This window comes from Coturnix japonica, chromosome 8 (genome assembly GCF_054131305.1).
Source record: "Coturnix japonica strain WE chromosome 8, WE-NBRP24, whole genome shotgun sequence".
NCBI classification, from domain to species: domain Eukaryota; kingdom Metazoa; phylum Chordata; class Aves; order Galliformes; family Phasianidae; genus Coturnix; species Coturnix japonica.
In genome coordinates, this window is record NC_140670.1 from 5826724 (window position 1) to 5854662 (window position 27939).

At 41.2% G+C, this 27939-nt stretch overlaps 1 protein-coding gene across 1 annotated transcript; it reads left to right on the top strand.

The window, feature by feature from the left end:
• The first annotated feature begins 41 nt into the window (after positions 1-41).
• GLUD1 (glutamate dehydrogenase 1) lies at positions 42-27914 on the top strand. Its single transcript, XM_015866054.3, has 13 exons — positions 42-516; positions 10676-10756; positions 11596-11651; positions 12547-12610; positions 13786-13880; positions 16622-16801; positions 18178-18315; positions 20522-20659; positions 20787-20867; positions 21609-21732; positions 22508-22599; positions 25572-25634; positions 26531-27914. Exons 1-13 carry the CDS (start codon positions 102-104, stop codon positions 26648-26650), a joined length of 1647 nt encoding a protein of 548 aa, XP_015721540.2. The 5' UTR covers positions 42-101; the 3' UTR covers positions 26651-27914.
• Positions 27915-27939: the final 25 nt, after the last annotated feature.

The following is a 27939-nucleotide window of genomic DNA, read 5'->3' on the forward strand; positions in this document are numbered from 1 at the left end:
CCCAGGCCGTTTAAAGGCGGCGGCGGCGTTGCCCCGCGCCTATTGTGGAGCGGCCGCGCTGCGCCGTGCTCTGGTGTGTGTGCGGCGGGACAGCCGGCGCCATGTACCGCTACCTGGGGGAGCAGCTGGCCGCACGCCTGGCCGGTAGCGCCGTGTTAACGAGCGCGGAGCCGGCCGGGCCGGTGGTGGTGGCGGCCGTGTGGGGTGGTGGCCGCTGCCCGAGGCGGCATTACTGCGAGGCGGCCAACAAGGAGGACGACCCCAACTTCTTCAAGATGGTGGAGGGCTTCTTCGACCGCGGCGCCAGCATCGTGGAGGACAAGCTGGTGGAAGGGCTGCGCACCCGAGAGAGCATGGAGGAGCGGCGGCACCGCGTCCGCGGCATCCTGCGCATCATCAAGCCCTGCAACCACGTGCTCAGCGTCTCCTTCCCCATCAAACGCGACAACGGCGAGTGGGAAGTGATCGAGGGCTACCGGGCACAGCACAGCCAGCACCGCACCCCCTGCAAGGGAGGTGAGAGCCGCGCCGACAACCCCCGCGACGGGCCCCGGGCTCGGGCAGCGCCGCCGGCCGGGCCGCCACGGAACGACCCGTAATAAGGCCGAGGGGCCGCGGCGGGGAACGCGGTGACGGGCCCGGCCCAGGCGGCGGTTGTGGCGGAGCTGCGGGGCTGGATGGGCCGCGGGTGACCGTTACTGTGTGTGCCGGCTGTGCAGAGGGGTACGGCAGGGCACAACATGGGACCTGCCGCCGCGCAGGCCCCGTCCTTGTGGCACAGCCCGCACTGCTGACGCGGCTCCCCCCTAACTAAAGTCCCACTCCTTGCCCCGCTTGGAGCCCCGCAGCGACCTGTGGTGGCGGCTGCCCGGCTGCCCTGTAGTTCCCCGTAAAACACCGGCGGTTGCTGAGCTGCCGTTGCTTATATTACTATGCTGTTCACACAGAGCCCCTTTTGGGTACTGCCTGTGTTACTCATGAGAGCTACAGGCGGGTAATGGAGCAAATGAAATTACAAGATGCTATTTAAGATCTATCGTGACGTATTGGAAGCTGCTCAGAAGCAGAGGAATGTTTGTTTTCCCAGAGATGAATTGCAAAACACTCTGCACGTGAACAAACAATCTGTTTGCCTGTCTGTTACCCACTGTTCCGCACCAGCATCTCTATTAATCCTCAGTAGAATTCCATGATCTTAAGCAGCATCTCTTAGGCCTGCTGTGAGCCCGGAGCCATGTGTGGAAAGTTACAGCTGTGCCCTGTAGGCTGTGGTCCATAGCTGCTTCCTCAATGCAGGAGGCTCCTGTTTGATGCTATGGGCAACTGTGCTTCTTGCAGTCTCACATAAGGTCCAAAAAGTAAGTAATGTGGCTCTTGAGACACGATTCTCATGCACTGAAAATTTCAAGGCAGTTGGAAATCACAGCTAAGGAAAATAGCCAGCCCTAAGGGTATGTCTTCTTATCCTCCTGTGCTGTTCCCCACAATGGGTAAGGGAAGGAGTTGCAAATGATATTTCCTTTACCCTTCATTCAATGCAGTGTGATTGCAAATGGATTTGACTGTCCAGTGCTGTGTAGGAATTAGCTTATTATCAGATGACAGACGTGGATTTATAGTATATTTAAACAGGACGTGAGACACAATAGGTGTAGATAGGCTGCTTGAAACCTGCTGTTAAAAGGGTGTGCGAGCCAAAGACATTTCTTAAACTGATAGGAAAGGGGGTGATAAAGCTATTTCTGCATCCTTCTGCAGTGCACCAACAACACGAGCTCTTATCTGGAAGTGATTTTTAAACTGGAATCTTGGTAGATTACACAGGAGGGGAAAAAAAAGCCAACAAACACATAAAGCCCACTGCAATGTAACTCAAACTGCCTAGTATGAAATGGAAAAACTTGCTGCAGTGAGTGTCCCACGCACTCTGAGTCCAGAGTCCAGCATAAGTGATTCGCACCAGCAAGAAGCAGCGAGGGACGTAAGGTCACCTTTTAAAAGAAGGGGGTGTGCTGGCAGCTGGAAGGCTTTCAGAGCAGTAGGAGTTGCACTGCTCCTCACATCTCAGATGCAGGCTTGTGGAGTTCAGCTTTGCTCTTAATGTAAAGTAGCTTGATCAGTTGCTCCCCGTACCAAATGTTATGTTTGTAAGGACATATACTTTGTACAGAGCCTTTAATTATCTGCTAGGTAGTCACTAGGAAATTGATAGACTTTGTCATCTATCACTCCTTGCAGGAGCACTGCACTTCAAATTCTCATCTTCCTCACATTCCCGGAGCTTTAGATACTGTACAATTGATATCAATTATAATTGCATTTAGGTTTGCATCTTCAGGGACACCTAAAGAAAAAGTACATGGTGTGCATATTAATAAGCTCTGAAGAATGTTAGATACCATTCCATTTGCAGCTTAGATGATGGAAGAACACTTGAAGATACAATTATGGGGTGCAGGAAATAAATGATTGGAGTATTTTCAAGGTTGTTTTCTAGTTTTACTCCTTATTTCTGGACACATGCCCATACTAAAATTCTTTATGAATGATGGCGTTCCTTTTTATGTTCATTAAGTTTCAACTGGGAACTAACCAAGTAGAAACCGAGCTGTTCCTTTACTAATGGTCCTCCGTACCTCCTTATGTAGTCATTTCTGTTGCCTGCAATTAGGCAGAACTCAGCAGAGCAAATGCCATAAGAGGCTTGCCTTGAAAGTCAGGGTCCTAAGCAGGTTGCTGGCCTGGTACAGACATAGAATGGCACACCACCACATGGGGAGGGCTGGACAGTGGCAAACTCAAGATCAACCCTAAGTTTTTCTGTAGGCAAACTTCTGTACCTCAGTGGAAACTTGATTGTCACGTTCCTGAACAAGTATGACGCTCTTAATGGCCTACTTCTAACATCCTAATACACAGTTAATATTATAAGAAATTATTTAATAGCTCACTTATCTCACTCTCCCACCAAGTGGGTCTAGAAATACAAGCCAACTTGATTGCGTCAGACACTGTCACTGCACAGCGGTGCATGTGACTCTTTTCTATGGGTCAAGAAAAGCACTTATAGGAAACCTGAGTTTGAAACTTCAGTATTTGCTTTTCACATCACTGAGAGAGAGAAAATAACTTTTCTTTCTGCATCTTCTAACACTTAATTTTTAGATGAAAGAATTCTTGACTCTGAGGACTTGCAAACCTTTGCAACTCAGGGAGGTAGCAAGTCCTTTTCCTTTGGCATGCTTCTCTCCTGTGCTTCAGGAATCTTTCCATAGTGGTCATAAATTTATGCGATAGATCTTGCAATACTCAAATCTAGGGTTTAAACACTGTTTTCTGCAAGTGAGCCGTTAGCTGGACTTGAAACTTATTGAGTACCTATGCATCCCATTCCCCCGCATCCCATTGAGAACATATTAGAGAACCACAGAAGTGTAAGAGTTGGAAGGGACCACTGGAGATCAGAGTCCAACTCCCTTGCTAAAGCAGGTCACCCTCCAGTGGGTCATGCAGGAAAGCAGCCAGGCAGGTGTTGAGTGCATCCAGAGAAGGAGATTCCATGGGCTCTCCTGGCAGAAGCTTTTCCTCATGTTCACGTAGAACTTTGTTCCAGTTGGTGCCCCCTGCCTCTTGACCTGTTGCTGGGCACCACCAGAAAGAGCCTGGCTCCATCCACTTGCCACCAGCCCATCAGATATTTATGGATGTGAGAAGTTTCCTTGCACGGAGAAACTCAAATTGCTTATGATCCAGACAGCATTGCTAAGACAGGGCTGATGCTCATGGTAGCTCCTTCCGTGCAGTGGGTCAGATTATTCTTTCCCTTTCTTATGTAGTGGCTTGCGTGCTAGTGGCCAATGCTAACAGGAAACCACAGCTGCTCTTATTCATTGCACTGACAGCTGGCTGAAGAACTAAAACAAACCAAATAGGGTACAGGAAACGAAATGGCTGAATACAGATGACTCCATTGAAAAGTATTTGCAGAGTTACTATTTAAAATAATGAATCTTAGTAAATAACTTTATCGGGTTCTATGGAAGGTATAAAATTGGTTCAGCTACTTTTTTATGCGTCTTCTGACAGATGTCTTCATTCATAGATTAGCATGAAGGACTAGATTAGTGAAAATAACCATTGTGCAAATATGAATAAGCAAGCTTATGGAGTTCCTACCTGCTCAGCAGTACGGAACTGATTCCATGTTTGCTAGGCAGCACTTACTGTGGGGATACAGCTATAAAATGGTTTTAAAACTTTTTTTTAAAGCCTTTTCGTGTTAGCTGACTGCACAACAGGCCTGTTATCAATGAAACCAAATAAATCCGAGTTGGGAAACAGCCTGCCTTCTGTTTGTGCTCACCCAAATTGCTCTCAGTCTTATCTGCTTCCTCAGTTCAGAGAAATGTTAAAATCTTCTTTAGTTCCAGAGTAGATTCTGACTTTTACTTGCAGAGGGCTCCCAAAAAACTTCGTCATACATTACTTCAAAAACAATGTTTATGATCTGTATTAGAATACAGATGGCCTATTTCACTTTCCCAGTTGACTTGGAGTCAGATGAATCTGATGATTTTCTGTGGTGCTGCTTTGGCTGATTCACAGAAGGACTTTTTTCCATGTTACAGAACTATCCTATTTTCTGGTTTTGGCTGCTTTTCTTCTGCCTATCAGCATTTTTCCTTCTTACTTGTCCCAAGTTCATATTAATGAGCTTCATACTGCATAAGGTGACATCTATTCGTCTTACCTTTGCTGCAGTTTTCTCATTGCAGCAATCTATGGCTAAAACTAATCTCAGCATCCAGCCACCAAACAGCTGCAGTTGTGCTCATAACCTTGTTTGAAACAATAAGCACAGATGCTGGTAGCCTTACCTGCAACAGGCCAGTACAGTCCCTTGTGGTGGCTTGGCTGCTGTGACGAGGTTTACTCTCCTAAATGGGAGAAATAAGGGATAGAAATGTTAGGCACCTTTACTTCAGCTTTACTTCAACTAAGTTGATCTGGGGTTGCATGGAAGTTCCAAGGTCCTATCTTTGTCCCAGTTGGTCTTAGAGGATAAGATACAGAAATGTGTCTTAGGGTCACATAAAAGATAGAACAACAAACGGACCATCCGCAACCTGAAATAAACCATGGAAACAGGTCTGATTTTGAATCTGGAAGTGTAACAAAAAATTGGTAATTAGCCTAACCTAACTTGCAGTGTTACAGCTAAAGCGTATACGAGCACCTTATTTTCATAGGTTTCTGTTTTCTTACCACAGCGTAACTAACTTTTAAATTAGTCCAGTAATAGATATGGAGATAAACTGAAGAACAACAACAACTACCAGGATAAGGAATGTGCAGCCTATGGTTTCACCGTCCTGTTCTAAACTAGTTGCAATTTTCAATGAACCCTTAGCATTGTTTTTTGCCACTGATACTCTTGTAGCAGGCTATGCTTCCTCCTGGTTTTGAATCTTTCTAGTCTCTGCTTTCTCATGCAGTCATCTCCCACAGTCTGTGCGGTAGCCAGCTTTGTCCTTGATTTAAATAGTTGTTTTCCCTTGCTACTGTTGGCTCCTTGTCTATTTATAGAGAAAGCTCTCAGCATTGGGCTTGCTGCATAAACACGTGGGTGAGTGAGGAAGGGAAACCTCTCGCCTGAGTTTCCCTCATGTTCTCTGGGTCATCCTGGCAGGTATTCTATGCATCTGATTTGCATGAATTGCATCAGCTCCGCCTCGTTAAGGTCTAAACTCTTAGGCACTATGCAGCATAGAGTTTACCTGCTTTGTGCCAGCATTGGCTTACTGTTTTGCAGCTCCGATGGCATCTGAACTGCCAAGACCAGCCTGTTATCTCCGCCCTCTGTGCACACCCATGCTGATGCTATTAATGTCTGCTTGGAAGCAGCGTCACTGCCTCTCTGTCAGTCCTTACCTACCACAGCATTGTCCTTAGTACAGCTGGGTGGACAACCTCATCCTTTAGATAGAGCTGAGGTAGCTCTGTATTAAGATCCAACCTCCTAGCGGTATTCTACATGTATACATTCAGATAGGATATGCCTGCCCTGTGTTATACAACATTTGCCACATTTACCTTCAAAAATGCAGTATTTTACTGGTGCTCCAGAAGCTTGTTGTAATATGGTATTCTTGGCTTTTCTCTACACAGAATGAAATAAACTTGCATGTATGTTTATACACATTTCAAGCAATAGAACAGCTTGTTGATAGTACACAAGGAGCTGTATATTGAAGCGTGCTGTCTGGTTGAGTACCTTAATGCTCACTGAAGAGATTCTTCTGGGCAGATCAGAATGGTGGGAAGCATCTCCCTGTCCCAGGTTGTAGCTGGTTAATGCTGTACGTGAAGAACTAAATACTCCTCCCTTGGCAGCTAGTGAATTGAATTTAGGGATGAGTAATTCTTGCAGCTGATTGTTGAACATTATTCTTATTTTCCAGCACTGAATTACTCATCCTGCTTTGTTAGAGATTCGTCTGGAATTTCTTAGTCTTCCATAATTACTAATTTGTCATTGCACTGCTTACCGCACTTTTCATATGGTTAAGTAAGGTTGAGTAATTGATGGGGAAGATATAAAGGATTGCTGGTATTTATTTTTCTATGGACTTAGAAAAATATACTTCTGAAAGAGCCCTAAAAAAGTTCCAGACAAGATCATAAAACTCGTTGAGCTGAGTGCTGTATAGAGGACCCTGTCTTGGAACGGCTGCTGTGATGAGCAAGCACTTTGCAGACAGAGGGGAGCAGAACAAACGCACCATCTGAACAGGAGTACTGACCTGTAAAATACTCACTTAAGTTTCAAAGCTCAAATGATAATCACAACCAGAAGAGAACATTGAAGTCAGCGCAGGACAAAAGCCTCAGTTAGACAAGAATAATTTAGACTGAGATACGAATCGGTTCCGTGTTGTGGTGGAGCTGAGAGACTTGCTAAGATTAGCGAGTGTTTTGCTTGGTTGCTGTGGCAATGCTTTAGTTTTGAGACTTGGCTTTGAGTACTTCATGCTCATTAGTGGTAAGAGCATATGTTGGTACTATCATTTATCATGGCTGCACAAGAAGATCAGGAAACAGCAACACCAGCTTTCCTAAGTGTGTGGTATTAAACAGATTCCTATGCATCAGATAGAAGAGCAGTAATCATCCTCCACAAGCTGATGATTCTATACGCAATGTTTACTAAGGCAGCATAACACATGCTGACTCTATATCATAAGCAAAATTTACTTTGACCAAAACAAGCTCTGGGTTCAGTGCAACAGTTAATCGGAAGGAGTTTATCTCCACAACACAGGTTAGAAAATAGAAGCTTTAAAAGCTAAGACAATGCAAAGCCTGACCTTTCAGCTGACCAGTAATAAAACAATACTAAAATGAAAATATTTCCTCATATGGAATGCCTTGCACATAGAAAAACAAACTCCAGCTTAACGCGCTGTTTAACTTCTTGGGGTGGGGCAGGGAAGGAGAAATCTTAACTGGAACAAGAATCTGTATGTTTTTGCAATGAAAAGTATTTTCCATGGCAGTGACTCATACTGTAACTGGAGGCTTTCTTCAAACTATGTTGTCTGGCCAGCTTGCTGTGAGAGTCCCGAGTTACCAGAGACATACAGAAACATACTGCGGTGCAAAAGCCAGTAAGGCTGCATAGCGATTACTTTCTCTGCTCATGTATTAAGAATCTTTAAAAGCAAACAAACAAAAAACAACCACAGAAACCCACAGGAATTCTTTATCTGTGTATATGGTCCATTTTTAGAATCGGGCTGTTAAATGCATAGCAGCACTACCAAAAGAGCCATACAAATGCACAGCAATGCTCTCCTCCTGCCAAATTAGGAAGCTGTCAAACTAAATTCCACTCACATCTAAATAGAACAGAAATTAAGTCTTTTATCTTTGTGCATCCCCTTGCAGTTGGAACCTGCAGCATTCTCAGATGCCTGGTTCTCATCAGTCCTACCAGCTTAGCACAGAAAACTCCCCTGTTGACAGGTGGACCTGCTGCAGAAGAATGACAGCTCCTGCAGATTAGTAACTAACCAAGCCTCAAAACAGGACTAACTGTTGGTCCATCTTTGAAGTTAACCACCCATACCACAGGGGGCAGGAACTTCCTGTCAGGGAGCTGAAATCCACTTTGTGAGCTGTACCTGACATCATAAAACAACAACAAAAAAAAACATTTTAGCAGATAAACTAGAATAAAGAGCCTGGTGAAGCTGGTTCAAGTCATATTTCCCTAGTCTCTCATTTACAACAGTAAGCCACACTACAAGCCATTCCTATCACAGCTATTCAATGCTCAGTTCTACTCAATATATAAAAGTTGTTCAGAACAGGATGCTTTCAGCCTCCAGTCTAAAAGCTGTCCCTATTCTGGTGTACGCATATGGGTGAGTAGTAGGCGTTTCAGTTGAAAGCACTTTGGTACTTTATTAGCCTTAGGGCTTTTTCCCTAGTTCACTTGGTATAAAAGTTTCATGTCTGTTACAATAAAGTTTACAGCAACCTGTGACTACAGGAGATTCTGCATGAGTCCTCAGTCAAACTACTCTTTGTTCACTTGTTCATACTGCATCCTCCATAGGAAGTGTGAGGGTGCTCATCTCTCCTTTTGCATTTTGGTTCCCCGTTAAAACTGTATAAAACTATCCTGAATTATTTAACATCCCTCTATCAATAAACAGCACATCAGGTGCCTGCATGTAGTACTGGCATCATTCTGGTAGAACAGCCTTGTGTACATAACCTGGTGAAGTCTGAGTAACTATGTGGGCAAAATCAACACACAGTGTCCTGGTTCTGGTAGGGCTGGAGGGGCAGAGTTCACTCCTGCTCAGCAGGGTTTGGGGCTTCAGACTTGGCTGGCTCCAGCGGTGCCCTGGAGGAAGCCTTCCCCAGAGCATACCCTACAGAGCCAGGAGGGACCACCACCCTCAGCCCAGACAGTCAGTGACACTGCGGGGTTTGCTCTTGATCAGGGCTCCACAAAAGCTTAACTGCTCCTCTGCAAGATCAGAGTAAGACCTGCTACAAAAACATGTATGTTTTATCTTCAGCTGTTGTGGTGGACTTCAATATATCCTATATTTCAAATATTCATTCATTTGAGAGAGGTTATTGGAAACCCTGAAGTAACACCTTCACATCTGCCTAAGGCAAAAACTAGTTAATTTGCCTTTGGAAGCCTCCCTTCCCCCATATACACACTGAATTTAAATTCTATTCTGTGGAGGACTGGGCCTTTCTTTTCCCAATTCAACAGCCATAAGAAAGCAGAGCTTGGCTCTCCATTTTGGGCAGCACTCAGTTCCTCTGAAACCGGGATGGTTTCCAGATCATTCAGGCCTGGCTTTCATAGAGGCACAGCACTTTAGTCTGGATAATGTATGCCAGCCTTTTTCACTCCTAAGGACCTGAACATGGTCTTCTCTTTACATAATAAGGAATTAGTGATGCCTTGTCCTAGCATCTGAAGGACATTCTGTGCCTGCTACAATCCACCGTGAAACTTGGCAAAACCTACTGCCAAGGATTTGGGAAACGGAGGGAGGAGAGAATAAATCTTCCAGAGTTCTGTTGTCTAGTCAGTGAAGTAGGAGAAGCTTGGATAGAAGCTCGGGTAAAAGCTCACACACAGCTAGAGGATTTCTTTTTCCTGTCCCATGACATTGGACATTGTGTTGGTCCTAAACTTCATCTTTAGGCTTCTGCATATATGCACCCTACTATTTCGGCTAGAAAAGTTTCCATTATTCAACTACCACCAGAATGCATGTATTTTAACATCAAATTCAGTCAATGTACTGTGCAGCTACAACCCATTTCTATAAGGTGTGCAGGAGTCAGGCAAGTGACAAGTCTCCCTGCCCTTGTGTAATCATTTCCTTCTAAGTTTTGAACAACTTTGAAGGCTGCCATCTCTTATTTTTTGCACCCTTGCTGCTGTCAGACCACAGCAGTTTGCTTGAACTTGCCTCGAGACCATTTGTCAGCACACGCTGCTGGATGACTAAGAGGAGGAAACGCAAGTGAGGGCGTCTTTCACACACTGTGGGGTGGGTGCCCTAGTCACACATGATCTGGCTGGGACAGTTATTCCATCAACTTGTTTTGAACAGATTTGAATTAGAGGAGTGGCTTACAGCTTTCTGTTGCCTGGCAGCACCTAGTAGTCAGAGCTCTGGTGCTGCATATGGTTTTGTTAGACCACTGCCAATGCATGGCAACTTAGCAGGAGCTTGCACCACTCTAGCAAGATCTTAATTTCTAACGTGTATTAGTAAGTTACGTTCAGAGACACGGTTGATCTTGTATAAACAACGAATGAAGTTAAAAGCTGAAGATCTTACAGAATGCTGATGAGCCCTACCAGCCTCTCGAGAGCTCTGCTCTAGGTTACCTATCAGCCTGGTTTGTCTTCCTCTCAAGGTTGATTGCTTCTGTTAAAGTGCTTAACAGAATTGCTGATGTCTTGAAATCTAGCTAAAGAAATACACTGATAAATAAGTGAGTAGGAGAATGGAGGGTTGAAGACTTAAGGCAACAAAGTTAATAAATACAGCCCTGGGGTTAATCTTCTCAATCTATAAGCGTCTGTGAAGTTGTTCCATTAATTCCTTATTCCTCGTGTCTTCTGCAGGTATTCGTTACAGTTTGGATGTTAGTGTGGATGAAGTGAAAGCCTTAGCATCTCTAATGACGTACAAATGTGCTGTGGTTGGTAAGTGATGATTTTTCAAGCAAAGATGCAATCTCTAATTGCTATCAGCACTAATGTGACATAGAGAAAAGCATCTGAATGATTAAGTTTTAGACACTAATCTGATTAAGATATTTAGCAAGTAAGGAAACAAAAATATAGGGACCAAAACAAATTGCGTATACTCCCTCTGCTGTTACTGCTGACACCTAAGCCTGAATCAAGGTGCATTTTCATTTGCTAAGTCTGAATTCTGGTACCTTCTTCCCTGTAAAAGTAGAGCTCCTTCCACTCAAATGCATATGAAACTCTTATTAGTAAGTACATTTTAGGGGAACAGATAGAGGCTATAAAGGATTCACACAGGGAAGCCATTGAGGTGGAGGAGTGATAAATGTTTTTTTTTCCCTTTTTTACAGGTTATAATGAAGTACAATTCATACATGACTACTCAAGTGTAGGGCAGGTTGCAGAGAATCTGTACCTTATCTGATTGCTGCAAACAATATCTCATTGAGCATAGAGGTGCATCACTTATGACTCCTAAATTTGAGTTAAAACTGTAACATATAAACTTTAGCACCATGTAGAAGTATGTTAAGCACAAAACCTTGCGACATAGAAAATTCAAACAATTATCTTTGGAATCTGAAAGACAAATTTCAAGCTGCCCTTGGAAGACTTCCTGCTTTTAATAGGACCAGTTCAGATTACAGCTTACACTTGTGGAGATCTAAATGTGGCAAAACCTCCATTCTCATCAGGAAAAAAAACAAACAAACGTATTTGCTCACACATTATTGATGTGCTCTGCCTTCACTGTCAGATAAATAAAACTATTTTCCTTCGCATTCCTGTAGATGTGCCATTTGGTGGAGCAAAGGCTGGTGTGAAGATCAATCCCAAGAACTACACAGTAAGCGTAATCATAGAATAAAAGAAGTTAACTGCAGTACTGAAGCCTGACAGCTTCAGTACTTCAGCTCCTACTGGCTATGAGGGTATTACTGACCACTTGAGACTTCCTGCCACTTCTGCCTCTATAGAGGCAGAGTTTAGCTGGTGCTTACAATAGGTACTAAACAGATCTGTGCTTCAAAGGTTGAATCCTTCAGTTACTTAGTTGTTACTTTTTTCTCCAAGTCAGAAGATTGCAAGTAATTTGGAACCTGATTAGTAACAATATCGACTTAAAAAAACAAAATAAAACAAAAACTCACATTTAACTGTTTCCAGAAAAGAAGTTAGTATTTATCTTTGTATTGACAAATAGTTTCATGCTTCATTAAACCTTTTAATATATTGTTCCAGTTTAAATAGTAACAAACTTGGCTTATGAAAAGCTTATTGCATGCTCGCCTTCTTTCCTTAATTAAAGTAACTTGTATAGGAAGGATTCCTGAAGTACATAGCAGATATTCTAAGCTCAAAACTCTGTGAGGATTTGTGCAAAGGAATTAAACTGTGTTGATTACATAACATAACCACCAGGCTGGCTACTGCTGTCACTAGGTATAAATCTCTCATATAGGATATCAGATTTGTGCAATGGAAATCTCTGCACAGGTGGCTCTTCCTGCGCTGCTCTCCTAACTAGTCAAGGATCAGAATGTACAGCAAGAAAGACCAACATTTCCTTGTACTGTCTGAACACCAAGGGTATGTTAGGGAACAGCATATAAATTATATAGGCACATGATTCATTCTTATTAAAAAAAAAAGTATGTCTGTCTTATACTTGGGCATAGGCTTTAGCAAGTAGTCATAAACACTAACGATATCTTATAATGTTTATTACATTTTCTTTATAGGACAATGAGTTGGAAAAGATCACAAGAAGGTTTACCATGGAGCTGGCAAAAAAAGGTTTCATTGGTATGTTGCATTTAATTTCTAATGTAAAGATTTAGGAATCCTACTGTTCATTAGCAGCAGCTACTAAACAATAAGCTTAAAATAAATGTATTTGAGATCTGTAAGTAATTTCAATACAAGAGCTCCAGCAAAACACTGCCAAGAATTGAGTCATTGCAGTCTAACTGTTAAAGGAACTGTATCTTAACTTTTCTTTGTGAGCTGTATTCAGCTCTGAAAAGCCACAAGATCTGAGCTCACAGGATTCAAAATGACTCACATTTCTCTTCAAAACCTTATAAAAGTTGTGACCAAACCTGTTGCAATGCTGATTTCTATTATCAAGCTGTTTCACTGTAACTGTAGTCTCAGATGAGGCTTTTAGCATACAACTGAGGAAACAAAGGAAGGAAGTGGAAGATCCACCCCAGAGAAAGTTGATGACTTCACCCATGACAACCACAAACTGCAGGGGAAAAATATAGGTGCCTGCTGTAACTTATGGTTGTCACTATGTAGTTTTCCACAAGCCTCTACCAAATACTTACGAAACAACTTTGTAGAGATAGAGTTGGATTTAAGATCACACTGAGTGATACATTTTAAATAGGTGCTGTAAGAGCTAAATTTAGTTGCCTAGGAAAAAAAACAGAACTTGCTTCTATTGCAACAGATGTGTGAAAGTTCTCTCAAAAGCCTAACAAATACGTCTCTTGAAAGCTAAGAAAAATCAAACGCGTGAGCTACAGTACAATGGCTAGGAGTGGCCTATCCTCAACTTTTAAGTCAGAACCTTAAACTCAGCCAGATGCAAAAAGACAATTCTAATGCAAGAACAATTAACAGAATGGTTTACAGATATAATACCTAAATATTGCCCTTCTTGTTACAGTGATGATCCTTCAAGAGGTAAAACTACGCTTTTGATGGGTTATTTTACTCTGAGTTGTGACAGACTGATCTTTATCATACTGAACATCTTGTTTGTAAGGTTGATGGTTTTGACAGTGTTGTACAAATGCATGATACAACACTTAAAACCAAACCCAGAAGAATCAGTTTCTTAATAATGATCAGAGGATGAAGCAGGAAAACAGCTCTCCTCAGCCAAACCCTATTCAATTCCCAGGGGAATAATGTTTTAAGGTAACTGTTCAGGTGTGATCTTTAAAAGCTGTTTTCACTGTTGCCGACAGGTCCTGGAGTTGATGTGCCTGCTCCTGATATGAGCACAGGGGAGAGGGAGATGTCCTGGATTGCTGATACATATGCCAGTACAATAGGACACTATGTAAGTTTTTTGCAGAGGCTTTCAAATATGAGAGCTTTCTTAGTTTTTGCAGAAGTATGTTCATCTGGAAATTTATTACCAATATGCTTAACCATGAAGTTTCATTTAATTACGTGGATCTAAATATATTTTCAAAAGCTGTTACAACTTAATTGATACAAGGTTTTTAGATTCAAGTGACCAAGGGGGAAGGAAGGAAGGAAGCAGTCTAAGAGACAGAAATGACAAGAGCAAAACTGAAGCTAACTATGACTCAGGAAAAAAAAAGAAGGTAGAAGCTATGCACTGTAACTACTTGAGTGGAAAGATTACTCTGGTGAGGGAGGGCTGAGATATCTACAGACTTGATTAGTCGGTGGATGCACAGGATTTGTTCGTGGAGCTTGAAGTGAAAAGGCAAAGTCAAATTAAAGAATTAGATGGGGAGTGTCTGTTTGAAACCTGACATATGAAGTCAGAAAGATGCAAGGAGAACACTGCTGCACCAGGGAAAGGGGTTAAAATATAAGTGCAAGTTCAGAGTATCTGAAATTCACCAGCTAAGTTCAGAGACTAACACAGAAGTCTTCAATTCCAACACCCCCCCTAAAAAAAAAAAAAAAAAAAAAAAAAAGAGAACTGCACAGTTTCCTTATTGTAAGAATCATGGAATTGGTTGAGTTGGAAGGAACCTCAAAGACTACCTAATTCTGACACTGTGCTGCAGCTGCAGGCAGGGTCACTTATGCATTAAATCAGGTCACCCAGGGCCCCATCCAACCTGGCCTCCCCCTCCAGGGATGGGGCACCCACAGCCCCTCCAGGCAACCCTTACCAGCACCCTACTACCACCTAAGTGAAAAATTTCCCTCTGACATCAAATCCCAGTCACCTCTCTTTTAGTTTAAAACTGTTCTCTTTTGTCCTACCACTATCTACTCATGTAAAAAAGGGACCTTATGAGTAGGAGAAAAAATACTATTGGAAGGCCTTCTCTTCTTAAAGCTGAAGCAAAGCTATGGACTTCCTTTTCGTCCCGAGGTGTGCTAATTTTCCACCCCTCACCTTCCTCAAATCAACAGTCATTTGTACATGTGGCTTTAAGATGACTGGAACCTACCCTCAGCTCACGCTGTGTTTTCTTGCTAAACCATGCAAGTCTTTAACTGCCACGTTAACTGTTCCAGAAAATCCATCCCAAGTTTCCAGATCACTGAACTGAATATGGCTAAAGTTCTTGATTAAATTTATCCTTTCCACTCTTCTGGACTTCCTGTCCCCAAGGTCTGATATGACATGTGAAGAGACTTAAAGTACATTCTCCTTTATGATGGATGACTGTAATTAGAGTTTTTAATAACAACTACTTCCTCCTTTGTAAATGCACAAAGACTAAAAGAAGCCAAATGAATTATTTTCAGCCTAAAAAACAGAATGAAAATCTGGTAATACTTCAGAACACCGTGCCAGCTTGTTGCATTGCAAACCACCACCACAAATCTTGTTTATAGTGGATATGCCACCAGAGGGAGTGTACAGCTTAATGAGAAGAATGCAGCTACATCTAAGGAAACTGAATTAGTAAATTTATGTCATGTCCACCATGGCTTCTATTGCTTTCAAAAAGGGGCTGTTAAATACTATGGTTAACTCACTATAATTTCCTAACAGTAAATTGTTCTAGCTTCCGTTATGTCTCTAGTTGTTTCCTGCCATTTTGCCACCACTTTTATCTGCACCTTTCCTTCCTTTCACCAAGCATCTTGCACTCACACCACAGGCATGCAAATGTATTTGGCACAAGCATTGGGAGGGAGCCTCCCAGTGTCTATGCTGCTGGCAAATGAGAAAGCCATCCGGCTGCTGGCAGACTCACTACTGTGGATTCCCTTTCATCCCTGCTCTTTCACTCACATTGGGTGCCAAGGCACTGTCTGACCGTGCCTCAGGGGTGTGGGAGCATGGGAACCGGTGGTGACAGAAGAGCAAGGCCCAGCATTTTGTTATTTAGAAGTTTTTTTTTTCTCCCCAACTACTAATTTCAATTGAAAAAGTTCATTCTGGTTTTAAGTATTCTACGTAGTCTACTGTCTAGCATGTATAAAGTAATAGAGTTTTGATTGTATATACTGTTTTTCTGAATGGAAACAGTAAAATATCTTTCCTGTATGATCTCCATACTGTTAACTTCCCCCAGAGATCAAGTTATACTTGTGTTTCTCAAACAGGAAGGTATTGGACATGTAGTTCCTAAACTGAATTTGTTATAAAGGAACACTAAACATGACTTATTAAAGATTAACTAGCTTTAGCTGGGACTAGTCCAAGAATATGTCTGAGCCCTTTAGAAGGCTGAAATGTCAGGAGTAGTAATGATGAAAAAGTGTGGCAATAATAGGAATGAATATTGAGAAACATCCCTCAAAGCTTCTTGATTTATTAAAGATCTGCTTTGTGCTAACAGTGCAATAAGGTGTCACTAATTAACTGCAATTTTACATTAACAAATACACTTCAGTGCAACAGAAAATCTGCAGAACACGTCCAATTGTGTAACTTTGCTGACATCTGCAAGAGTACTTCTGAGAAACTGCTCACAAGCCAAGGAAAGAAAACCAACTTATTAACTAGATGTATATACGCTATATGATGTTCCAGTTCTATCAATACCTGTTTTTCCTTATCCCTGAGGGGTACAAAGTTTCTCATCCCAACTAGGATTTGATGACTTGAATAACTCAAACTCCTTCAATGTATTACAGGATATTAATGCACATGCATGTGTAACTGGTAAGCCTATCAGCCAGGGTGGGATCCACGGACGGATATCTGCAACCGGTCGTGGTCTCTTCCACGGAATTGAAAATTTCATCAATGAAGCATCATACATGAGTATATTAGGAATGACTCCTGGATTTGGAGACAAAACATTTGCTGTTCAGGTAATTTTTTTCTTCCACCAGCAGGGAAAAACATAATTAAGAAAGCTTCAACAGAGCTACTCTGAAAAAGGGCTGTAGCAATAAACCCTGTTAGGGTTTTATGACTTCTGAGTTAACCTTTACCCTCAAAGTTTAGAAATGCTTTTCAAGCAACACAGGTGCCCTTTAATTTGGACTGTTTTATAAGAACAGACCTTATAATGGCACTCTATAGGCATAAAGCCAAAACTCCGCTCTTTATGAGCATGGGCTGCAAAGAGCCAAGAGAAACACTATTATAGGAGTTCTATGAACTACAGAACTGCACACTTTTAAATGAGCTGTGACACTGTTTCTGCCTACACTGCATTTATTGTAATAAAAAGAAAGAGGGAGAGAAGGAAATTCTTATACTATGGAATGAACAGTTGGAAAATTGAAAACCAGTACCCTGTACTAAGTTTCTGGGGCTGAATATTCATCTTCAGCATTCATAAAGCTTCTGCAGGCTCTAATGGTTGGATCTTGAAAGGCTTTGGTATTCAGTAACACAGAATTATAACTCTTAAAACTTAAAAGACTTTAAAAACTTAAAACTTAAACTGGTGTGTTCTACCCACCAGCTTTAAACAGAATGCTAAATTTAGTGTTTGAGGGATTACATTCTTTTGAGTACCAGTATATCAGTTCTTAGAAACACTGTAATTAATTTGTCCTCTAGTTACCCAGTGGGCTCACACAAACATCTCTGCCCTGCACTGAGACAGCATACCACTATCCCTGCACTTCTACAATATGGAATAATGACTTAAGGCGAGTTTACTGGAGGGGTTGTAGGTTTTGTTTTGTGGTAGGTTTTTTGCTAAAAAAATGTATGATTACCTACATTTAAACAGTCTATTTTGTACAGGACAGCTCCAAAAGTGTTAAATAAATAACATAAGCTTTAATATTAAAAGTTAACTAGCAGGAACCTATTTATTTATTTTCCAGGAGAGCTTTATAAGCTTTAGGCACATGGAATATTTCTTGGCCTGCAAATGTTAGTTGGAACTTGGAATGGTTATACAAAAACTCATGAATCCCTCTTAAGACCACACCAGTTATAGGATACATAGCTGTAATATTTTCATATTGATAAAAAATAACATTTAACATTACTGTGAAAGATTTAAACAATTATCTTGTCTTTATCCAAAACAAAGAACTCAGCACAATTTTGTACTGCCAGCTAAAATACCTAATTTCTACAGGAGTATTTAGACCAGTAACACAGATTCCTTCCATCTTTCCTAGCCACATTATCAAATGCCAAGATAAACCAATACAAACCCTACTAATAATCATCATTTTAGTGGAAGGGTTGATGACTACTTCCTTTCTCTTTTCACTTTCAGGGATTTGGTAACGTGGGCTTACATTCTATGAGATACTTGCACCGTTTTGGAGCTAAATGTGTCGCTGTTGGAGAATTTAATGGTTCTATCTGGAATCCTGATGGAATTGACCCAAAGGAACTAGAAGATTACAAATTGGTATGAAACTTAGTTATGCAGAAATACTTGGATTTTTGACAGCTCTGCAAACACATAAGATTACTATAGACTAGTATGAAATAGATAGTTTGCTCTGAAGGTAATGCCTCATATAACACCCTGACATCTGCTGAAAAAGCAAGCTGTAGGCAATCCAGGAAGCTTCTGGAGTGTATAGAGAATAACTTCCTGAGCCACGTAATAGATGTCCCGCTGGGGGGATGCAACACTGGACCTGTTGCCCACCAGTTCAAGTGAACTGATCAGTGACATCAAGATCAAAGGCTGCCTGGACTGCAGTGACCGTGTAATGGAGGAGTTAACACTCCTGAGGGGAATCAGGCAGAGCAAAACCCAGGAAGCTTAATTTTTAAGAAAAGAGCTTCCAGATCTTCAGGTCAGCAAACAAAACTCCCCAGGAATTTGTCCTCAAGGACACAGGAGTGCAGCAAAGCTGTCAAATCAGAACCACAGACCTCAAGAGATCATTGACTCCAACCCTCTGCTAAAACAGGCAGCCTACAGTGGGTCACACAGGTGGGCACCCAGATGGGTCTTGAATAGCTCCATAGAAGGAGACTCCACAGCCTCCCTGAGCAACCTGTTCCAGTGCTCCATCACCCTTACCATGTGGAAGTTCTTCCACATTAGTGTAGAACTTCCTAATTTCAAGTCTTAACTCTTGGCCCTGGATATTTAAAGAAGCTTTCCTTAGGGCACAAGAACTCTCCACCCCCTGGCATATGAAGTCAGAAGAGGAAGGCAAGAGATAGGCATGACTGAAGTGGGACCTGCTGGTCAAACTGGAGAGCAAGAATAAAATACATAGACAGTGAAAGCTAGGGATGGGGTCAGGAAGGCCAAGGCTCAATTGGAACTACACTTTGCAAGGGGCACAAAGAAGATTACGAAAGTCTTCTATAGGTATATCAGCCAGAAAAATAAAGTCCAGAAAGGCAATCCCTCCCCTAGTGAGCAACACAGGCAGGGTAGTAACAACAGACGAGGCAAAGAGTGATATTCAGCATTTTTGCCTCCATCTTTACAAGCAACTGCTCTACATAGAGTTCCTGAGCATATGGTTCAGAAGGTGGGAACTGTAGGGAGAAAGAGTAAGCAAAAATCAGTTTCACAACAGTCTGGGGATTCTAAACATCTAGAAGGATGTGGGTCTCCACAACACACATCCCAGAGTTCTGGCAGAACTGGCTGACAAAGTCACCAAGCCACTCCAACATTTTGCAGATGACACCAAGCTGTGCAGTGCAGTCAACACACAAGGGACAGGATGCCATTCAGAGAGACCCAGGTGAACAACATGAGGTTCTTCAGATCCAAGTGCTAGGTCTGATAGGGGCCCTTCAGGATTTAAAAGGGGAGCTGTAAGAAGGAAGGAGACAGGTTCTTCAGAAGGGTCTTTTGTGATCGGACAAGGAGAAATTATTTTGAACAAAAAGGGGAGAGATTTAGGTTAGCTTTAAGTAGGCAATTCTTTTCCCCGGTAAGGGTCATTAGGCAGTGCTACAAGATACCCTGAAGGGTGATGGAAGCCCCATCCTTGGAGCCGTTAAAGGTCAGGCTGGTCCAGGCTCTGAGGAAGTTGTAGATATCTCTGTTCATTGCAGGGAAATTGGACTAGATGACCTTTAAGGGTCTCTTCCAAATCAGACAATTCCATGATTCCATGTAGAGGTCTTAAGGGGGTTATTACAGGTGTCATCTTTTACACAGGGAGTTTTTGAATGTCTCCTTCACCCCCCTTTCTGAGAAAGCTGGAAAGAACCTCAACTAAATGAAGGCTGTTGTTGTAGTACTGAATTTCCACAACTGATGCTTCTGAACTTTGTGATGCAACTTAACCTGTGGATAACACAGTAGTGCATCACTTGATTTGACAAAGATAGTATTTGTCTTGTATTCTAAGAGTTGAGAGGAACAGCCATGTCTTTTTAATTCGAGAGCCCAGACATTTATCAGTATCTTGGGCCTAAAAGCAATTATGTCTTAATCATATTGGATTGTAGTACAAGACTTGTAGATAAAACACAAAAAGCAAACTAAGTAAAGATAGCACTTACCATCCCTACCTTTCTAGAGTTGTTACTTCTTACTTCCCTTTTTTTTTTTTTTTTTTTTTTAAGTTAGAGGGAGGGAAGTAAATTGAGTACATGCACTGAAGCTACCCTGGTTTGTTTCCTTCCAACAGCAACATGGGACAATCATGGGCTTCCCTAAGGCACAGAAGCTGGAGGGCAGTATTCTGGAAACAGACTGTGACATTCTCATCCCTGCTGCAAGTGAAAAGCAGTTGACTAAGGCCAACGCTCACAAGGTCAAAGCAAAAGTAAGTCAGAGAACTCAAACGCAAATGAAAAATAGAAAGCCAGTTTAAATAACAGTGTTCAGTAATTAACGTGGACAGAAACATACACATGACAAGTTAGTAATTACTATGTTGTGATTCCTTTTAGATTATTGCTGAAGGTGCCAATGGACCTACAACTCCTGAAGCTGACAAAATCTTCTTGGAGAGGAATATCATGGTTATTCCTGTAAGATTCTATTATGACCTTTGATTTTCATTAATGAGTAATATTTCAGTGAACAACAAACCGCTGGTGTCTGGGAAGCAAGCGTTAATGTTGCTTAAGATTTGTAACAATTACTTAAAGAAACTTCATTACAACTCCAAGTGCCCAAAGAATTTCATGAAACTTAAATGTTCAGAAGAGGTAACTACTCACAGCTATTGTGTAAATCTGTAGCTTGGCTTGTTTGTCTGTTACCTGACGTTTGGTCACCTAAGTAGGCCGCTAAGCAAAGAAAGAACGCCAAGTTAACCCACCGGCCAGTTGGTAAAAATTGGTCTATGGGTTGAATTAAAGTTGTCTAGAACGGTAACTTTGAAGAATGAGATCTATAAGTATGACAGTATCCTCTTCTCCAAACATAGAGAGCATCCTGATCAAGCAGTGTGCCTAGAAGGCTTGGCTGATCCATCTTAACTCATTGACCTAGCCTAAGAAAATACTTTTCTCTGTTGAATAACTATGCTAAATAGAACAGTCAAGCATACCTGAACTTCATATATTCTCAAGTCAAGTCCTTCTTAAATCAGTAGGATTAATCCCTAAACATCAGGAGAGATATACTTTGTCAAGCAGAAACAGCAGCTGGATTATGTTTTTGTACAGTGGTTTAGTAATTCATAAATCATACTTGCCCTCCCTTAGTAGGATAGAACTGTCTTTATCTAATGATCATATTTCAACACACTTACTGTTTCCTTGCAGGATCTTTACCTGAATGCAGGTGGTGTAACAGTATCCTATTTTGAGTGGCTGAAAAACTTGAACCACGTCAGCTACGGCCGCTTGACTTTTAAATATGAAAGGGATTCAAACTACCACTTGCTCAGTAAGTGCTCTGTTCTTTCATTCACTGTTTAATTGGTAAGATGGAGTAGCAAACAGCACAATTGGGAGAAACAAGTATAGAGCTATTTCAAATTCACTTTAGTTTCCTCAAAGTCTGTTGTTACTGCATCTTAAAGAGCAAAAAAGATTTAATAGGGTAACTCATAACTGAGGATAAATACATAATTCCTCAGTTATATTTTAATTCATGAAGTAATGGCTTTCCTTGGATTTTTGAAAATAATCAACTTTGTGAACCTGTCAACTATTATTTGTCTTTCAGCTGGATATATGAAAATTACTTGGAGTTTGAATGGCTTGATAAAAGATGCATCAGTTCAAAAATACAAGAACATTACCAGAGGAGAAGACCTGCTAAGATTGCAAATGAGCTTTTTTCCTCAGTGACAGGAGATTGAGTCATTGCTTTAACTTAATCTTATTATTTTCCTAATGCTTTCTATCAAGTTTGCAGTGTTGATACATACTGCTCTGTCAGCTTAATCAGTTCAGTAAGATGTAAATAAAACTCAGCTGCTTTCTATATGAAGCAGTCCTGTAGGAATATTACTAATATGGAAGTAGTTCTCCTATATAAACAACAAAAACCCCAATATCTTTGTATTTTGTAGGAAACAAAATTAAGACCCTTCTTCTCAGCCCTGCTCTGAGTCTGCATTTCATGCCATGGAATGCTGGAAGATTTGCAAACAAATCCTTTTGTTAGCTGTCCTTTCTTGTCCGTTACATTGCCTTTGTTTTTTTTTCCTTTCTAGTGTCTGTACAGGAAAGCTTGGAGAGAAAATTTGGGAAACATGGTGGAACTATTCCAGTTGTGCCTACAGCAGAATTTCAAGATAGGATATCAGTAAGTAGTTGCTGTGTTGACTTTTTTTATAGACTGTAGCTGTATCCTGATATTGTAAGTGCAAAGTCTTACCTTAGTACTGTTAACTAGAAGGCCAAACAATTAAAGGAAGCAAGTGATCTGAACTGTTTAGGAATACAGGAAGTAAGCCACTTTTTTCCTTTTATTGGGCCACATGAAAACATCCCCAATATTGTTTTAGAGCTTCAATTTTAATACAAACTCATTTTGTTTGTTCTGCTCATGAAGCAGCAGGATTGCTTCTGACAGATCCTTGGTGATACCAGGTGAAGTATTTGCAGGTAGGCCAATAAATAGTCATATACAGAAAGAACAATGGGACTCACCCAGCTGGTGAAGGGGATCTCTGGCTACGCAGTATTCCTTCTCAGGAACCAGACTAGGACTGAGAGATGCTCTCCCTTCAGTAGCTGGCCCTTATATGAGCCCAGCAAGCATCCGCCCTTGGTTCACTCATTCTGGTAGCATGGGGAGCACAAGTGCAAACAATTTGCCCATGCTCCCTGGGCCAGCCAAACCCCTTCACCAGGTGCTCAATCACCAGTTCAAGTCAAGACTTAACAGTTTCCCTGCTGTGTTCATGTCTGTTCTGTAGTGCTAGATGAGTATTTGAAGTACTACCCTGATTTCAGAGTTAGTACTCTCCATAGAAGCTGTTACGGTGCTGTGATTTGCATTTAGAATGAAAATAGCCTTGATAACACTGGTGTTTTAGTTGTTACTGAGTAGTGCTTACACCTGTCTCCTATTAGAAAAGTATGAAGTACCATCTCTTCTTATGCAAACAACACTATGGCAACTAGGATATTTTTCATCTATTACTACCTCAAATTTCAGAAGGAGTTAATCATATGAGGGTTGCATGTTGCTGTTCACCTAGCAGTCTGTTGCTCTGAGAAACTCTGTCTCCATCCGTTTTTCAGATGGAGATGTGTGGATTTATTAACTTGGGGAAGAATGAGGAAGGTTTTCTGCTGATTTTTAAACCAACTAGTAAAGAGATGAATAAGTTGTTTTATTTTTTTCCCCCAACACTTTTCTCCATGATATACTTGATAATTCTGTTGGCTAACCAAACCAGTACATAGATTTTATAATCTCTTTCAGTCATGGCTATCAAAGTCCATCAGGCTTTTATAGCAAGAAATACTGCTTCAGAGACTATCAAAATTTGTACTGGAAGTCTTGTTCATACAGTTTACCTGGGTTTTCTAACAGCTTTCAACAAGACCAGTGGTGGGGCACTAACACAGTCACCAGAGAAGCCGTGAATGCCCCATCCCTGGAGGTGTTCAAGGCCAAGTTGGATCAGGCCTGGTCTGGTTGTTGGCAACCCTGCCTGTGGGAACTAGGTGATCTTTAAAGCTCCCTTTCAATGCAAGTTATTTGATGAGTCATTCCAAGAACCCGTACTTCAAACAGCTTCATATAGCATTTCTGTAAATTCAGGATACCGACAAGACTGTAGAACGTTCCTCTAAGACTTGAGCTAATAGGCAAAAACAAGTCAACTATATTTAGTGTTATCAAATGTGTACTCATTTTACTCATTTGAGCTCAGAAGGAACATCTGGAGGTAACAACCAAACATAGAATTGCTCAGGTTGGAGAGGACCTTGGAGATCATCAAGTCCAACCACAACCTTACCATGCTACCCTAACACTAACAAACATCTGCTAAATCATGTCCCTTAGCATAAGATTAGTGGCACAGCCACTAGAATACAAAAACAGCTTCAGTAATCACTCCAAAATGAAAAGAAAAAGATAGGCAATATAAAACTGACAGTGCCACAATTTAAGTCTGGAACATATCTGCCTTCTCAACTCCACATGCAGGTCTCAGCTCTGTATCTTATATTGTTGTAGTGCAGACAGTTCAGAAAAAAGTATAGAATAATCAAAGACAGAAAAGCTCCACATGGATAAAACAACAAACTACTCCAGGTCCTATTAAACTGAAGTAGTACAGATATAGTAATACATACAATGAGAGATATGAAAATGGATGGATAAGAACAGCCATCATGGGATGGAGGAGCAAACAAGAACAAGGTGCTGTACCAATAAACAATCCCAGCAGTCAGTTAAGCTGTAAAATACTTTGTCCAGGGATGCATGGAAGCTAAAAGTGATGGTGTAGGGTCTTTTTTTTAATGCATAAGATAATGCAAATAATGAAGGGGGAAAAAATGAATTACAAAGACCACTAAAGCATCCTTCCCTCAGTAAATCAGGACAGGCATGTGTGAACTTGGTTTGCTGTCAGATGACAGGAATAAACTGATCTAGTGTGGTGCTGGCATTTGCAAAACAGAAAGAGTAGCATAGTAAATACACTCAGAGGCTTGAAGTCACTACTGTCGCCACTTCAACACAAGACTTGCAAACTGACTTAATTTCTACAGGCCAAATGAGTATTAGTAAGTGACAGTCAGAATGATGGAACACTGACGCTCTAACATCCCAAGTCAGGCCATTGCAATTATTTGTCATTCAGTGCATATACAATTCAAGGGGAGCTAAGTCATTCTAGAGTTGCACAAAGCTTGTACACTTATCAACTGAGGATCTACGCCCTTCCTAAAACCTGTCTTCAAAATAGTTCTAATAACTTCTGTAAGTTACTAATTCTTGAGTTTTTCGTTTAACACTTACGCCATGTTTTGAATGCTGAAAGCAGTAGTTACGACATCACTGAAAACACTAGTATTGTGCAACTGGAAGCTCAATTTCACTGACTTCCCTCTAAGGCTTTTGGATTGAGTTAACCATAATTGGCATTTCAAGCAATAGTAATGGCAGTTAGCTTTATCTTAACATCAGCCACTATAAAAAAATAAGAGAGCAAGCTTCAGTAGCCACAAGAATCCTATCTATTGTTCTTAAGATAGGGTTAGTACCTTCTTGAATGCATAAATAAGTCCTGACTGTACTGTGTATTGTTGCAGGGTGCATCTGAGAAGGATATTGTCCACTCTGGGTTGGCTTATACAATGGAGCGCTCTGCTCGAGTAAGTATCACTCTAATAAATCTAAGTGCAGGAAATGAACTTGTGCCTTTGCTACATCTCTTTTAAAGCTGTTTCTCACATAAAGCAGTGAAACTGCTTCTGATAAGCTCTTTACAATACCAGAAGAAGTATTAGTTGGTATAGCAAGAGTCAAAAAGAGGAAAAAAAGTTGACTTACCTATCTGGTGATGGATGTCCATCTGTCCATGAAACACTTCCTCTTCAAAAGGGACCTTCATCAAAGAAACATTTTCCCTTGTGAGGCTGGCTCTTAAATGAGCTGGAGGGGCTGGGGAGATGGACCCAGGGTCCACCCCTTCTAGTCACCTGAGAAGCACAGGTAAATTGCCTGCAGCTGTGCTCCCTGGGCCAGCCATACCCCTCCACCAGATGCTCAGTCATCAGTTCAGGCTGTGACCTAACAGTTCCCTGACAAATGTATTCTGCAGAATTTATTAGCTATATACAGTTTGTAGCCTCTGTTCTCAAATGTTTCTGTTTTGAAACATTGGAGACTAATGTATGATATCAGGAAGTATTTTTAAGGGGAAGCTATGGTGACTAGAAGCATATCAGTTGTTCTCTTGTACCTGACTAATAAGGTCTTAAGAACACCTTAGTTTAGCATCAGCAGTTTTAGATTGATCCCTTTATGGAGTTTTCCTAATTAGCAGGTAAACGCTACTTGAAACTTTGTCTTTCCCTGTAGAGATCTGAGACTTCTTAAATCTTAGACTTACAGAGAACTGAGAGATTTTAGACTACGTTCTCAAATAACCTGAGCTCTGGTGACAACGTTAGGGGCTTTTACACTCCTATTTGGATCCCATAAGCAGAATCTGATGTAGTCCCTATTGGAAACTTGCAGAAATCTCATACAGCCTTTTCTATTTCAGCAAATCATGCGTACTGCCATGAAGTACAACCTGGGTCTGGACCTGAGAACAGCTGCCTATGTCAATGCAATCGAGAAAGTCTTCAAAGTATACAACGAGGCTGGCCTGACCTTTACATAAGCAGGCCGACACTGCTCCTCATTGTATCCCATCCCTCTTGCCGTAAATGTACCCTCTTCTTGGAAAAGCTTATCACAAGTTTACATGTAACCACAAAAATTTCTTTTCTTCTGACATTATAGTGGATTTTATTCTCAGTTAGTTTCAGTCCAGACTAGTCTTTTTCTACAATAAAAGTCCATGGATTAGGAATACAAGCATGTATCTGAAGATAACAGTTCATCAGCACTTGTGGGGGACGTCCTGGGTATTTCACCTACAAAACATAATGGTACATTTTATGTATGAAAGAGTGGTCTTGCCACCTGAGCCACTTCTCAGACTTCAGATCAGATACTGTACTGGATGAGCACTTAGCTCATTATTACTTCATGCACTTTTGTTTAATGATATAATTTTGGCTTTGGCACTTTCAGTAAGGCCTTGTATGATCAATGCTGTGGCATTGTCAAAGGAAGAATGGGCCTCCAGCAGGGATTAACTTCGATAGGAGTCTAATTTTTTTTTGTAGTAAAGCTTCAGGCCTGATTCTCTCTAGGCAATGTTTATTTCTTTAACTGCTGCTGTTATAGGACTGTGCTCTATTGCTTGTTCAAGTTAGCTCGGCTACCACCACGAACTATGTAGAGTTGACAAAACTAATATTTTTATAAGCTGAAACTATCGAGCAATTATAGTTACATTTTTAAATCAAGCATCTGTGTAATTATTCTGACTTCAGATTGTCTTTTTCTTTTTCTTTTTGTAAAGAAAAGGGATAGTCTGACTTTGCTAAGTAATCATAACCTGTTTTTAACATTCTTTGTCAGTCTTTTCCTCCCAGAGGCTTTTTCAAAATTAGATGCCGCCTCAGTGAACAACTACAGTGAAATACAGCCCAGAAATCATTGGCCAAACTACAGAGGAGCTACAGTGCTGCTGTCAACTTCATCCACTGTCTTAATGCAGAGCTCCTTCTTTTTCTTCATTTTTTGTTTTTTCCATCAGAAGGTCGTGACAGTTTTGATTATAATCAAATACAACAGAATGGACCTCAACACAATACTGGATCAAGCACAGTTTATAAAGTCTAAGGCTTTTGTCCAGCCGAGTCCCCTTGAAGTGCCAGTTGTTATTTATGTAATGAATATGAGTGTTTTTTTCTAAAAGACAACTAGTCCCTCCCAGAAACTTATGGTTTTTTTTCTATCTACTTTGTAACTGCATAACATAACCTGGAGAGAAGAGCAGTTATTAAAAAAAAAATTGACCTTTCCAAACCAAACATGCTGTTGTTTCACTGCTTTCTG